The sequence below is a fragment of the Vulpes vulpes genome, chromosome 6 (genome assembly GCF_048418805.1).
Source record: "Vulpes vulpes isolate BD-2025 chromosome 6, VulVul3, whole genome shotgun sequence".
In the NCBI taxonomy this organism is placed as follows: Eukaryota; Metazoa; Chordata; class Mammalia; order Carnivora; family Canidae; genus Vulpes; species Vulpes vulpes.
In genome coordinates, this window is record NC_132785.1 from 132,789,368 (window position 1) to 132,804,698 (window position 15,331).

At 39.8% G+C, this 15,331-nt stretch overlaps 1 gene segment (V, D, J or C); it reads right to left on the minus strand.

The window, feature by feature from the left end:
- Positions 1 to 5,485: 5,485 nt before the first annotated feature.
- Positions 5,486 to 14,439, minus strand: LOC140599258 (immunoglobulin heavy variable 3-74-like). The segment is given in 3 exon segments: positions 5,486 to 5,572; positions 13,915 to 14,225; positions 14,326 to 14,439. Coding segments are annotated over 3 exon segments (444 nt in total).
- Positions 14,440 to 15,331: the final 892 nt, after the last annotated feature.

Sequence of the window (15,331 nt, forward strand, 5' to 3'; positions counted from 1 at the left end):
TTACCATTCAAATGGCCCTCAAAAGAAAGCAGGGGTAGCCATCCTCATATTAGATAAATTAAAATTTACCCCGAAGACTATCGTGAGAGTTGAAGAGGGACACTATCTCATACTCAAAGGATGTATCCATCAAGAGGACTTAACAATCCTCAATATATATGCCCCGAATGTGGGAGCTGCCAAATATTTAAACCAATTAATAACCAAACTGAAGAAATACTTTGATAATAATACACTTATACTTGGTGACTTCAATCTAGCTCTTTGTACCCTCGATAGGTCTTCTAAGCACAACATCTCCAAAGAAACGAGAGCTTTAAATGATACACTGGACCAGATGGATTTCACAGATATCTACAGAACTTTACATCCAAACTCAACTGAATACACATTCTTCTCAAGTGCACATAGAACTTTCTCCAGAATAGACCACATACTGGGTCACAAACCGGGTCTGAACTGATACCAAAAGATCGAGATAGTCCCCTGTATATTCTCAGACCATAATGCCTTGAAATTAGAACTTAATCACAACAAGAAGTTTGGAAGGACCACAAACACGTGGAGGTTAAGGACCATCCTGCTAAAAGATGAAAAGGTCAACCAGGAAATTAAGGAAGAATTAAAAAGATCCATGGAAACTAATGAGAATGAAGATACAACCGTTCAAAATCTTTGGGATGCAGCAAAAGCAGTCCTCAGGGGGAAATACATCGCAATACAAGCATCCATTCAAAAACTGGAAAGAACTCAAATACAAAAGCTAACATTACACATAAAGGAGCTAGAGAAAAAACAGCAAATAGATGTTACATGCAGCAGAAGAAGAGAGGTAATAAGGATTCGAGCAGAACTCAATGAAATTGAGACCAGAAGAACTGTGGAACAGATCAACAGAACCAGGAGTTGTTTCTTTGAAATAATTAATAAGATAGATAAACCATTAGAGAGCCTGATTAAAAAGAAGAGAGAGAAGACGCCAATTAATAAAATCATGAATGAGAAAGGAGAGATCACTACCAACACCAAGGAAATACAAACGATTTTAAATATTTTTTATCTAGGTTTTTATTCCTTCCTGTCTTTCATAAGTGTTCTGCAGTGTTTAGAATATAGATCTATCCCTCTTCAATTAGGATTTTTCCTCATCATCTGATGATTTCTGGTGCACTTTTAAATTGCATCCAGTCCTTGATTTTCTTTTTTCTGCTTCACTTGCACATTAGAGAAGAGCCACTGACTTCCTTGTATTGATTTTACATTCTCTGATTTTGCTGAATTCTGGTATCAGTTCTAGCAATTTTTTTCAAAGAATCTTTGGGATTTGAACTTAAAGTATCTTGTGGTGTGAAGAGTCAACGTTTGACTTTTTCTTTGCTGAGTTGGATGACATTTCCTTTTCTTTGTTGTCTGGTTGTTGAGGCTAGGATATGTAGCACTATGGGGAAGAACAGTGGTGATGGTGGGCATCCCTGTCTTGTTCCTGGTCTTATGGGAAAAGCTCTCAACTTTTCCTTGTTGAGAATGACACTCTCCATATGTCTCTGTAAATGGATTTTATGATGCTCAGTAGGTCCCCCATCTCTACATAGCAAGAGGTTTTTTTATCAAGAAGGTATAATCTCTTTTGCCAAAAGCTTTTTGGGCATCAGGTGAGAGGATAAAATGACCCTTAAACTTTCATTTATTAATGACTCAAATCCCACTCTTAGTTTTGTATATGCTGAACCACCCTTGTGGACCAGAAATTAAGCCGATTTTTGTCATGAAGAATTATCCTGTTAGTGTACCGTTGGATCCTGTTGGTTAGGATCTTAATGAGAATATTTCATCCATGTCCATCAGGAAAATTAATCTGTAATTTTCTTTTGAAATTGGATCATTGTCTCCATTTCAGGTCAAGGTAACGCTTCCCTCAGAAAAGGAGTGGAATTTTCCCTTAATTTCTGTTTTTTGTAACATTTTCAGGGTGGGCATTAATTCCTTTTAAATACCTGTTGCATTCCCTTGGGCAATCATCTGTCCCTGGACTTTTGATTGTTAGAAGACCTTTAAATATGTTCGATTTTCCTTTCCTGGTTTTGGGTCTGTCTTGCTTTTCTATTCATTCCTGTTTCAGATTTGGTTGTTTCCACATTTATAGGAGGGTATCCATTTCTCTGAGGTTGCTGAATTTTTTGGCATGTTATAGCTCATAATGTTCTCTCTGTTTAATAATTTATTTTTCATTTGTTTATTCAATATTTTATTTAAGTTCAATTTGCCAACATAATATAACACCAAATTCTCATCTGATCATGTTCCCTCCTTAGGGCCCATCACCCAGGTACCATGTCCCACGACCTACCTCCCCTTCTGCACTCCTCTAAGTCCAAGAAATACGAGTCTCTCATGGTCTGTCTTCCTCCCTAATTTATCCCCACTCTGTTACCCTCCTTCCCTTATGATCCCTTTCACTATTTATTATATTCCATGTATGAGTAAAATTATGATGAGTGTCCTTCGATTGACTTATTTCATTGGTATAATTCCCCTGTAGTTCCATACATGTTGAGGGAAATGGTAGCATTTGATCATTTCTGATGACTGAGAAATATTTTTTTTTGTATATATAAACCGTATCATGTTTATCAATTCATCTGTCAAAGGGCATCATGGTTTTTCCCATAGTTTGCCTATGGGCATTTGTGGACATTGCTGCTGTAAACATTGGGGTGCACGTGTCCTGCTGCTTCATTAAAACTATATCGTTTGGATAAATCTGGAGTAGTATAATTGCAGGGTCGGAGTGTAGCTCTATTTTTAACTCTTTCGGGGTCCTACACCCAGTTTTCCAGAGTGGCTGCACCAGTTCACATTCCCTCCAACAGTGCATGAGGGTTCCCCTTTCTCCACATTCTCTCTAAAGTTTGATGATTTCTTCTGTATTAATTTTTTCTATTCTCTGTGTTGTAAAGCGGCAGCTGATTGTGGTTTGGATGTGCTTTTCCCTGATAACAAGTGATCTGGAGCAATTTTTTATGGACTTCTTGGCCTATGTAAGTTTTATTTGGAAAAATTTCCGTTCATGTTTTATTGCCATTTCTTGCCTGGAATCCCTGTTCCTGTGTGTTGACCTTGATAGATTCTTTATAGATGTTGAATAGAAACCCTTTGTCTTATATGTCATCTGCTAGTATCATCTTCCCTTCTGTATGTTGTGTTTTAGTTTTGTTGACAGTTTCCTTTGCTCTCCAGAACATTCTTATCTTTATGGAGCTCCCAAAATTCATTTTTCTTCTGTTTGCCTTGCCATTATAGATATGCCTTGCAAGAAACTGCTGTGGCTATGTTCCTTCCAAAAAGCTGTTCCCTCTCTTCTCCTGAAAGAGATTTAGACGGATTTTTTTCTCACATTTTATTCTGTTGTTGTTTTTTTCATGTGTATGTGAGTTTTAATACACTGATTTCCAAGTTACATCTTCAATTAGAATGCAGATAGGTTCTAACTGCTATAAATGAGTGGCTAGCTGATATCTGCCTCCAAGGTTTACATATTTCTCAGATTTGAGTTTATGACCTGTGTGTCCCACATCCTAATTGCCTGTGTGCTTAGCTTCAAACAGGCTTATGTTCTATGCATGACAGAAGTTGGGTGAGAGGCAAGCGGAAGGTGAAGGCACACATTTTAATCATGTTGACTTTATATTTTTGTTTGGTATAAGAGAATGGTCCAGTTTAATTCTCCTGCAGGAGCTGTTCAATTTTCTTCATGCCAATTATTTTTGAGACTGTTTTGTTTTCCCAGGGGATATTCTTTCCTATTTTGTCGAAGATTTTGACCATACATTTGGCGGTCCATTTCCTGGTTCTTTATGCTGTTCTATTGATCCACGTGTCTGTTTTTGTGCCAGGGCTGCACTGTCTTAATGATCATAGCTTTGTAGTGCAGCTTGAAATCATGCATTCTGATGCCCCAGGTTTGGTTTTCTTTCTCAACCTTACTCTGGCTATTGGAGCTCTTTTCTGATTTTATAGAAATCTGAAGATTATTTGTTTCATCACTGGGAAAAAAGATTGTGGTATTCTTATAGGACTTGCATTCAGTGTCTACATTGGCCTGGGTAGCATAGAAGTTTTCACAATGTTTCTTCTTCTGATCCATGAGCAAAGAATGTTTCTCCATCTCTTTGTGTCTTCTTTGATATCTTTCATTAGTGTTCTCCAGATTTAAAGGACAGATCCTTTACCTCATTGGTTAGGGTTATTTCTAGGTATCTTATGGTTGGTGCCATTATAAATGAGTTCAATTCCCTAATTTCTCTCTTATCAGTCTCACTGTTAGTGCATAGGAATGCAGGTGCCCTCTATGCCTTGGTTTTGTCTCCTGCACATCTCTATGTTGCTATGTCATTTCTAGAAAATTTAAGTGGTGTGTCTTGGAGTTTAGATACAAATATCATGTACTCTGCAAAAGGGGAGAGTTTCATTTCTTCTTTGCCATTTTGAATGGATTTTATTTATTTTGTTGTCCGATTGCTGATGGTAGGATTTCAACTCCTATAGTGACACAGGTGATGAGATTGGGAATCTCTGCTGTCTTCGTGAACTTAGGGACAACTCTGTTTTTCCCCACTGAGAATGAGATTCACTGTGAAAGTCATAGATGGCTTTTATGAGATTGAATTTGCCGAATGTTTATTCTTCTGATCCATGAGCATGGAATGTTTCTCCATTTATTTGTGTCTTCCGTTATTTTTTTAATAAGTGTCTTCTAGATTTAAAGGACAGATCCTTTACCTCATGGTTTAGGTTTCTTCCTAGGTATCTTATGGTTGGTGTCATTGTAAATGAGTTAAATTCCATAATTTCTCTTTTATCAGTCTCACTGTTTGTGTGTATGAATTCAGCTGCCCTCTAGGCCTTGGTTTTGTCTCCTATCATATCGCTACATTGCTATGTGATTTCTAGAAAATTTAGGTGGTGTCTCTTGGGATTCAGATACAAATATCATGTCCTCTATAAAGGGAGATTTTGATTTCTTCTTTGCCATTTTTAATAAATTTATTTTTTATTGGTGTTCAATTTGCCAACACATAGAATAACACCCAGTGCTCATCCCATCAAGTGTCTACCTCAGTGCTCATCACCCAGTCACCCCCACTCCCCGCCTACCTCCCCTTCCACCACCCATAGTTCGTTTCCCAGAGTTAGGAGTCCTTCATGTTCTGTCTCCCTTCCTGATATTTCCCACTCATTTTTTCTCCTTTCCCCTTTATTCCCTTTCACTATTTTTTTATATTCCCCAAATGAATGAGATCATATGTTTGTCCTTCTCTGATTGACTTATTTCTTTGCCATTTTGAATGGATTTTATTTATGGTGTTATCTGATTGCTGATGGTAGGAATTCTACTTCTATGGTGAACACAAGTGTTGAGACTGGGAATCCCTGATGTCCTCGTGAACATAGGGACAACTCTGTTTTCCCCTATTGAGAATGAGATTCACTGTGAAAGTTCATAGATGGCTTTATGATATAGAAGAATGTTCCCTGTATCCTCCACTTGAAGAGTTTTAATCAGGAACACATGCTGAAATTTGGCAAAAGAAAAATAGAGCTAACCTGTGACCTCCCAATTGCACTCTGTGGTATTTACCACAAAGTTACAGTTGTAATGTAATTTCAGGGCACGTGCCCCCCCCCCAGTGTTTATAGCAGTAATTCCAACAATAGCCAATTTGTGTAAGAACCCACAATGTTCTTCGACAGATGAATGGATAAAAATGTTATGGTTTTTATATACAAAAGAATGTCACTCAGCCATCAGAAAGGAAGAATAACCACCATTTGATTAGATGTGGGTGGAACTGGAGGCTATTATGCTGAGTGAAATAAGTCTTTCAGAGAAGGACAATCATTTTTCAAGTTGCTTGCATGTTTATATATCTTTAATGGGGAAATAACAATTTGTATTTTCAGCTCATGTCTTGCCTGGAGTTTTTGTTCTTTGAGTGTAGAATTTACTAACTTCTTAATGATTTTGGCTACTATCCCTTTAAATAATTCCTCATTTGTAAATATCTACTCCCATTCTGTTGGTTGTGTTTATGTTTTCTTGACTTTTTTCTCTCACAGACCTGTTTATCCTCATGAACACCGAAAAATTCATATTTGCAATTGTTTCACTTGTCTTTGGAAAAATGTCTTGTAAAATTTTGGTCTGGACAATATCAGGGAGGTTACTGCCTGGGTTCTGATGGATTCCTGCCTCACATATAGGTCTTTCATCCATTCTCAGTTCATCAGTGTGTCTGGTGTAAGAACCTGGACCAGTTTCATTCTTCTGTATATGGCTGTCCAAATTTCCCAACATCATTTGTTGAAGAGCCTCAATTTTTCCATTGGATACTCTTGCCTTCTTGTCAAATATGTGTTCACCATAGGGTTAAGGGTCCATTTCTGAGTTCTCTACTCTGTTCCATTAATCTATGTGTCTGTTCTTGTGCAGTACCATAGGGTCTTGATGATCACAGCTTTGTAATACAGCCTGATATCAGGCATTGCGATGCCGCCAGCTTTGGTTGTCTTTATCAACATCCCATTGGTATTTAGGATCTTTTCTGGTTCCATCCAAATTTTACGATTGTACTATATGTGAAAAATGTTGATGGTATTTTGATAGAGATTGTGTAACTATGTAGATTTCATTGAGTAGCATAGAGATTGAAGGATTTATTTTTTATAATCCTTTAACATGGAAGGTTTTTCATATATTTGTGTCTTTCTCAATTTTCAACCTAAGTGTTTTAGAGTTCTCAGTGTACACATCTGATTTGGTTCACTGTGTGTAGTTGCAATTGTAAATGCCATGGACTCCTGGGTTTCTCTTTCTCCTCTATTATTGTTAGTGTAAAATGTGCCTGACTTCTGTGCATTGAATGTATATCCTGGTATTTTGCTAAATTGCTGACTCAGATATAAAATATTTTCCTGAAGTCTCTTGAGTTTTCTATGTTGAGTAGCATCTCATACATGGAGAATGAAGTTTTGACTTGTTCTTTCTAGATTTGGGAACTTGTATTTCTTATTGTCTGATTGCTGAGGTAAGGGCATCCAGCGCTATATTGAAGAACATTTTGGAGAGTGGAGGTTCCCATCATGTTCCTGACCTTATTGCATGATATCATCTTTCTCTGCTTTTAAGGGGATCATTTTAAATCCAGACACCTCTAAATTGAAATTGAGTTAGTGGATAACCTTTTTTCTTGCAAATGGACATCCATGAAACCTGCAGTAACAATTCTTATATCAGAAAACTGGTTTCAATACGAAGACAGAAATAAGAGATGAAGAAGAACACTTCTTCTGAATTAATGTGGCTATCGAACATGAAGAACACTGACGCTGGTGCTGTGATCCTGGTCCAAGATAGTGAACACACCAGAGTCCTTTACTCTGATGCTTGGATTGTTAATGCTTCTGGAGCTTCGTGTCCAGTATGCACTTTATGCTCCTTGTAGCATGGTGGCTAGTTGATCTGGTGGTCCTGTGATGCACACTGAGTCAGTATGTCTCCTGCGAATAATAAGTTGATGAGCATCAGGATATTGGTTGTGTATTTGTATTTAGAGACATGAATAAGCAATACACATGAATGTTTCATGTGTGTAGTTTAGGGTATTTCTCTTCCTATGACAAGTATATTTGTAGGTTAGCACTGAATAGGTCAACATAGAATCCTGTGTCCAGAGAGTCTCCCTGGGTTACATATTTGATGGAGAAGAAGCCCCAGACCCTGGCACAAAAGGAGCACACAAAGGATCACGAGATTCATCCTAAACATTTAATAGGTTTCTTGACATCCTTTTGTGCTGATGGTGTTATAGCATGAAGTTATCCAAGACCACATCATTAAACTGATTCCACACTCATGCTTCCCTCCTCTGTAGGATGGGAACTTATCACATAAAACCCTCACAAATGGTTCCTGCAGGAGGGGGGCAAGATGACACTGAGCAGAAATGCTTTGAGATACACATGGCCTGTGTCCAGTCCAGAAACAAAATTTGTCTGCAATAGAACACCTCCCAATCCAGCATCCTGTAGTAACAGGAGGGATCGCATGGGATCCCTCTCTTCCTGAAAGTGGAACAGATTTAAACAGCAAAGTTTTCTTGAGGACTGAACAGATGTTTCATTTCAAAAGAAAGTTCTAGTGTGAGGAAAGGTAGGAAAAGAGGAAACTTAGAGCTTCGATGTCCATCTCCAGATGAAAGAATAAATAAGATGTGGTGTAGGGCAGCCCGAGTGGCTTGGAGGTTTAGTGCCCTAGGCCCAGGTCATGATCCTAGAGATCCGGGATCAAGTCCCACATTGGGCTCCCTGCATGGAGCTTTTCTCTGCCTGTGTCTCTGACTCTCTCTCTCTGTGTCTCTCAGAATAAATATCTAAATCTTAAAAAAGAAGATGTGGTCTATATATTCAATGAATATTACTCAGTCAATAGAAATTACAAATACTAACCATGTGCTTTGACATGGATGGAACTGGAGGGTGTTTCGCTGGGTGAAGTAAGTCAAATGAAGAAAGACAAAGATTATATGGTTTTACTCATATGAGGAATATAAGAAATATTGAAAGGGACTATTAGGGCAAAGAGGGAAAAGGGGTGAGAAATATCAGAGAGGGTGGCAAAACATGAATCTCCTAACTCTGGAAAGTGAACAGGGGGTAGTGGAACGGGAGGCGGGGAGGGATGGGTTGACCGGGTGATAGGCACTGAGGAGGGCACTTGAAGGGATAAGCACTGTGTGTTCTACTACATGTTGGCACATTGAAATTTAATAAAAATATTTAAAAGGAGGAAACTGAAGACACCCAGGGAGAGCTGGAGCTGTGGGAGGGAACAGGGGAATAAAAGAAGTGGCTCTGTACCCAGAGATGGGCATGAATCAATGGAAATGGACTCCTGGTGGAGGAGGGTCAGGGGCCCAAGCAGCCTTCCTCCAGACCCAGGGTCCCATGAACACCTGATGATAAGGCTCATTCAGCATGTAAGAGCATCCTGGTGGTCCCACTCCTTCCCCCACATTAACCATTGTCACGTGAGTAGAGCAGTGGGTGTATTGGAGGGAGCTGAGGGAGGTTCTACATGGAAGAGAACAAGGAGAGCACAAAGCCAGTCAGGGAATTAAACAGGACATCCCTGAAGGAATCTGAAGTCTTGGGTGGACACAGAGAGACACACTTCACAACTGACACCCAGGCCAGCACAGCTCTCCAGTGCAGCCAGGGAGAGAGCCACACAGCCCATGGCACAATCCTCACCAAGGTAGGGTGGGGCATATACAGAGGAAGCAAAATCTTTAAACATAACAATCTAATAACAAATGCACTGTGCATCTTAGACATGATTCCAAACCCCAGCTCAGGTCCAGTGGATGAACACTGCTAGAGAACCTGTGTGATCCACCCCCTTCTCCATTGTTTCATGTTTAAGTCTTGAGTGGGCAACTTTGAGGACTACAGCATGTGCACACATATTGTTGAAGTAGGAGAAAGCAAACCACTCGCTTGTTTCTGGGCATTCAGAGCTGCTCTCCTGGCTTTCTGACTATGAGTGGACTTAAATTCCCTGAAACAACTTCCCCGCAAGGTAAATTCATGTGCAGACTATGGAATCGGATGGCAAAGCTGTTAGGTGTTACCATCACCCAGTCTCATTACTTGGCTGGTGCATACACCATTACAAAAAATTGCATATAAATAAAGAGATAAAGGGCAAATAAGCAATATAGATCCTCCTTTTATTATTTCCAGTGAGGAAAATGCTAAGGGGAAACCGCCATCATGACCAGAGAGAGAATCACAGTAGCTGGTGGGTTTCAAATGGGAACACGAGGCAACAAATGTTCATCCAGTGACAAGGTGCACACCTCACAGCCATCAGAACAAACACAACTCATTAAGGTGATGATCAGACACAAAACCCACAGGGTCATCACATCCTCATCTTCTGGAAACATTATAAAAGGCCATTTTTAAAATGAAGGTCCAACATGTCTGAGTTACTCTGACAGTATTGTATCAAGATAATCCTTCTATGTGTCCACTGTGTCTTTTTTCACAAATCCGTATAATTTTCAACAGCTTTGTCCTAGCTCCAGGAAGGAACATGTGAGAAATCCACCCTTAACTGATTGAAGGAATTTAACAGGTACGTTCCACGAACAAACACAGACCGAAAATGCCAGAGTATCAGTGTTGGGTTCATGTGTCACTAATATCTTTGTCTGTGCCATATAAGTATTAGGAGTATTTGTTCCAACTCTGTGAAGAAAGCCTATAATGTTTTGATAAGGATTGCATTGAGTTTGTAGAATGTTCTGGGTAACATAGACATTTTCACAATATTTATTCCTCTCTTTTACAAAGTGTATCGTTACTTTTCTATTCAAGAGAGATACCTAGTGGGGGTTAGAGATATAGTCAGATGGAGGGATCCCTGGGTGGCACAGCGGTTTGGTGCCTGCCTTTGGCCCAGGGCGCGATCCTGGAGACCCGGGATCGAATCCCACGTCGGGCTCCCGGTGAATGGAGCCTGCTTCTCCCTCTGCCTGTGTCTCTGCCTCTCTCTCTCTCTCTCTCTCTGTGACTATCATAAATAATAAATAAAAAAAGAGAGATAGTCAGATGGAGAAGCAGTATTCCTGCCAGCATCCTGATGTGGGATCAATCTCAGGATCCTGGGATTACTATCAGAGCCAAAGGCCAACACTCAAACCTGAGGAAGAGTTTCCAAGACAATAACTATTTTACTAATCCTTAAGCATGGAATGTTTTCCAACTTTTTGGGTCTTCCTCAATTTACATCTTAAGGTCCTGAATAGGTACAGGAACAACTACACATGTGGAGAGCATCACAATGTTTGGAGTCAAGCTCTATTACAAAGTTGCCATCATCAAGACAGCGTGATACTGGCACAAAACAACACCTAGGGGAAGGGAATAGACTAGAGTACCCAGAAATGAACCATCAACTCTACATTCAACTACTCCTCCAGAATCAAGAAAGAATATTCAATAGCAAAAAGTCTCTTCAATAAATGGCATTGGGAAAATTGGACAGCCACCTGCAAAATAAATAAATAAATAAATAAATAAATAAATAAATAATAAAAAAATAAAACCCATTCTCTTACATGAGACAAAACAATAAATTCAAATGAATGAGGACCTAAATATGAGACAGTAATCTATCAAAATCATAGATGAGAATTTGTAGCAATCTTTTTGACCTCAGCTGCAATGACTGCTTGCAAGACACATATCTAAAGACATGGGAAATAAAAGCAAAGATGAACTATTGGTATTTAAGATGAAAATCTCCTGAACAGTAAAGGAAACAATGAAGTGAAAGAGAAGAGAACCTAGAGCAGAGAATATATTTGCTTAACCAACTCTACACCCACAATCACAAACAATCCAGTCAGGATATAGGCAGAAGGCATGAAGAGGCATTTCTGCAAAGAAGACCTACACTTGAACAAAAGGCAGATGAGAAAAATGCACCACATCACTTATCACCAGGGAGATACAAATGAAAACCACAGTGAAATCTCGCCTATACAACTCAGAGTGGGTAAATTAACAAGGCCAGAAACAATAACTTTAAGAAAGGATGTTGAAAGCAGGAACTCTCTTCCAATTTTGGTGGGAATGCAAACTGGCACAGCCACTCTGGAAAACATAATGGAATTTCCTCAAAAAAACTGAAGAATTGGACTACCCTGCTACCCGATAATTTTTCCACTAGGTATTTACCTGAAAGACACAGATGTTGTGAAACTACAGTACACCTGCACCCCAATGTTCACAGCATCAGTGTCCACAGTAGCCACACTGTGGGAGGAGCCACGGTGTCCCTCAACAATTGAATGGATAAAGAAGATGTGGTCTATGTATACAATGAAATATTACCCATCCATCAGAAAGTATCAATACCCACTATTTGCTTTGTCATGGATGGAACCGGAGGATGTTTTGCTGAGTGAAATAAGTCAGTGAGAGAAAGAAAGGAAATATATGGTCTCACTCATACGTGGAATATAAGAAATAGTGAAAGGGACTAAAAGGGAAAGGAGGGGAACTGAGTTGGGAAAATTCATGAGAGAGACAAACCATGAGAGACACTTTAGTCTGGGAAACAAAGTGAAGGTCTCTGGAAGGGAGGTGGGTGGGGGGCTGGGGAGACTGACCAGCATTAAGGAGGGCACGTGATGTGATGAGAAGTAGGTGTTACAATATGTTGGCAAATTGAATTAAAATAAATAAATATAGACTACCTTATCCTGTGCCCCCTGTTGGAACATCGTACATGGATTGGGTGAAATAAACAGCAGACACTCCTTCTCAGAGATCTAGAGTCTGGGAACTCTGAGGTCCAAGTGCAGGCACACAGTGTCTGGAGATTTCCCATGTCCTGGTAGGTCCTTTCCTTGTCACCCACCTGGGGCCAGGAGACCAGGAACTTTCCCAGTCCTGGTGTATAAGGGACCAGATCCCAACATGAGTTTGCACCTCCTGACCTTAGAACTCCCATAAGACCACACTTCCTCTTCCCATCACATGGGTACTAGTTTCCAATATGGGGATGGTAGAGGTCCCACACCGTGAGCTGATATCAGCACTTGAAGGATCTAAGAGTTATTCTCTGCAGGTGGAATGTTCTCCTCCATTTTTGTTCTGTAAGTTCTCATAAATGTATAGTGGAATTTGTCATCACACCATATTCTTGGAGTAATACTTACCACCACCTGGATCACCAATCTTCCATCTTCACCTCCTGCCCTACATATAGGAAATCCAGCAGGAAACCTCGAGTTCCCTCCTTTGATTCAGGGGGGACACTGACTCCACATAGGCGCTCCCTGGATTAGTACTTCATCAAAACAACTGACTGACCCACAACACACACCCTGAACCAGGGTCCTCTGCTGGCTCCAAACATGTATTTATGACTTCCTGAGAGGACTGCTCTGTTCTCAAAAGACATGATGGTGAAAGTGATAAAGGTTTAGAGTCTCGTGTGTGTGTGCATGTGTATGTGTGTGAGTGATCCTAATGCTCATTTTCTCAGAGTTCAGTTTTTTGTTTTGTTTTGCTTGGATTGTTGATCCCTATAGAAGTTGAGGTACATGTAGACATTTGTGTTTTAATCATACGTATAATTCATATGTATTACTCATATGTAGGAAGAACTTAGATATATATTTATGAGAACTTAAATAAGTCTATGAAACTCTATCTTTTGTGCATATAAGAATAGTTGTTTTTCCATGAAACAAATTATCAAGTGAGACACTGCATTGGTACACACAGAACCTGGTGTCAAGACAGGCCCCCTGAGCCCTGGATGATATGATATATGTTGGCGAACTGAATTAGGTGACAGATGGTTCCAAAGCTCCTTTGGTGTAATGCACACTCAACCCAATACGGAAGTCTTAACTAATGTCAATTTAAAAACATTAGGTTACTCAGGCTTGGGAATGAACTCTGATGTGGGCAGCCTCAGAGTACAAGAAAGGATTTAAAGTTGGTGATTTGTGAGTTTGCCAATTGTGTTTCATTTAAATAGAATCTTATAATTTATAACAGTGGTATATGAAATAATTTTAATGGAGATAGTTTTGTGAAATAAAGGTCACTTGGTAATATTTGAAAAAAAAAATTGAAACATAAAGGTTCCCTGGAGGAAACTGCTCCGTGGAGAGGAAACCCAGACCCTGACAGGAAACCTGCCCAGAACCTCCATCTCCACCTGCACCTGGACCTTGAAGACAGAAGTGATGAGGAGTGTGCACCCCCTGGTGGTCCTGATTCCCTTCTACAGGGAGGTTTGTGTCTGGGCTCACATTGAGTTCGCCTCACTGTGTCCTTCGCACAGTAATACACAGCCGTGTCCTCGGCTTTCAGGCTGTTCATCTGCAGGTACAGCGTGTTCTTGGCGTTGTCTCTGGAGATAGTGAATCGGCCTTTCACAGCGTCTGCATAGCTTGTACTACTTCCACCACTGTTAATGTATGCGACCCACTGCAGCCCCTTCCCTGGAGCCTGGCGGACCCAGTCCATGGCATAGTCACTGAAGGTGAATCCAGAGGCCACACAGGAGAGTCTCAGGGAACCCCCAGGCTTCACCAGGTCTCCACCAGACTCCACCAGCTGCACTTCTCCCTGGACACCTGCAGACAGAAGACATACTGGTCAGGAAACGGTCCCACATCCTGTTTCTCTCACTCACCTCCACTCACAGACTCAGGGTATCTGGTCTCCATGAATTACCTTTTAAAATAGCGACTAGGAAAACCCAGCTGAGCACAGACTCCATGGTGAGTTGTCTGTGTTCTGTCCTGATCCCTGAAGGGGGTCACCTGGGGATCCTGGGGCTGAGCCTCCTCTCCCAGTTGCAGGGTCGGGGCTGGGCTGGTTTAATCACTAGAGGGAGGGCCCTATTTGCATGTCCTCTGACTATATAGTCAGCTCCAGACTCTGATCAATTCTTTACAAGTTATATACAAGCATTACTTCACAACTGTAGATCACTTTCTTTTGGTTTCACAGTGGATTTATGATGTTCTAATCCATCAATGTATTTATCTTTGCCTTTGTGTCTTTTTAAAACTCTGTGATTAATATAGGTCATTTTTAGTATTTTCTCTCCTTAATGAAGTTTAATCATAAATATTTATTTTTGGTACCAGTGTAAAGGGGATTGTTTTTTAAATTTTATACAGATAATTTGTTGTTAGTGTGTAGAAATTAACTTTATTGTATATGTTGGTTTTATATCCTGTATTTTCCCTGAACTCAGTAGTTACTTCAAGTGTTTTTTGTAAGGTTTGTCCTCATTCACTATTTATTCGACAATGTCATATACAATAAAATTACTTTTCTTCCTGTTGAATGATATTAATATATTTTACTTTATTATTGCTTAATTTCTTTTTTTTATTTTTTTTTATTTTTTTTTAATTTCTTGCAAGATAAATCCACAAAGGCAAAAGAAACAAAAGCAAAAATGAACTATTGGGACTTCATCAAGATAAGAAGCTTTTGCACAGCAAAGGATACAGTCAACAAAACTAAAAGACAACCTACAGAATGGGAGAAGATATTTGCAAATGACATATCAGATAAAGGGCTAGTTTCCAAAATCTATAAAGAACTTATTAAACTCAACACCAAAGAAACAAACAATCCAATCATGAAATGGGCAAAAGACATGAAGAGAATTCTCACAGAGGAAGACATGGACATGGCCAACAAGCACATGAGAAAATGCTCTGCA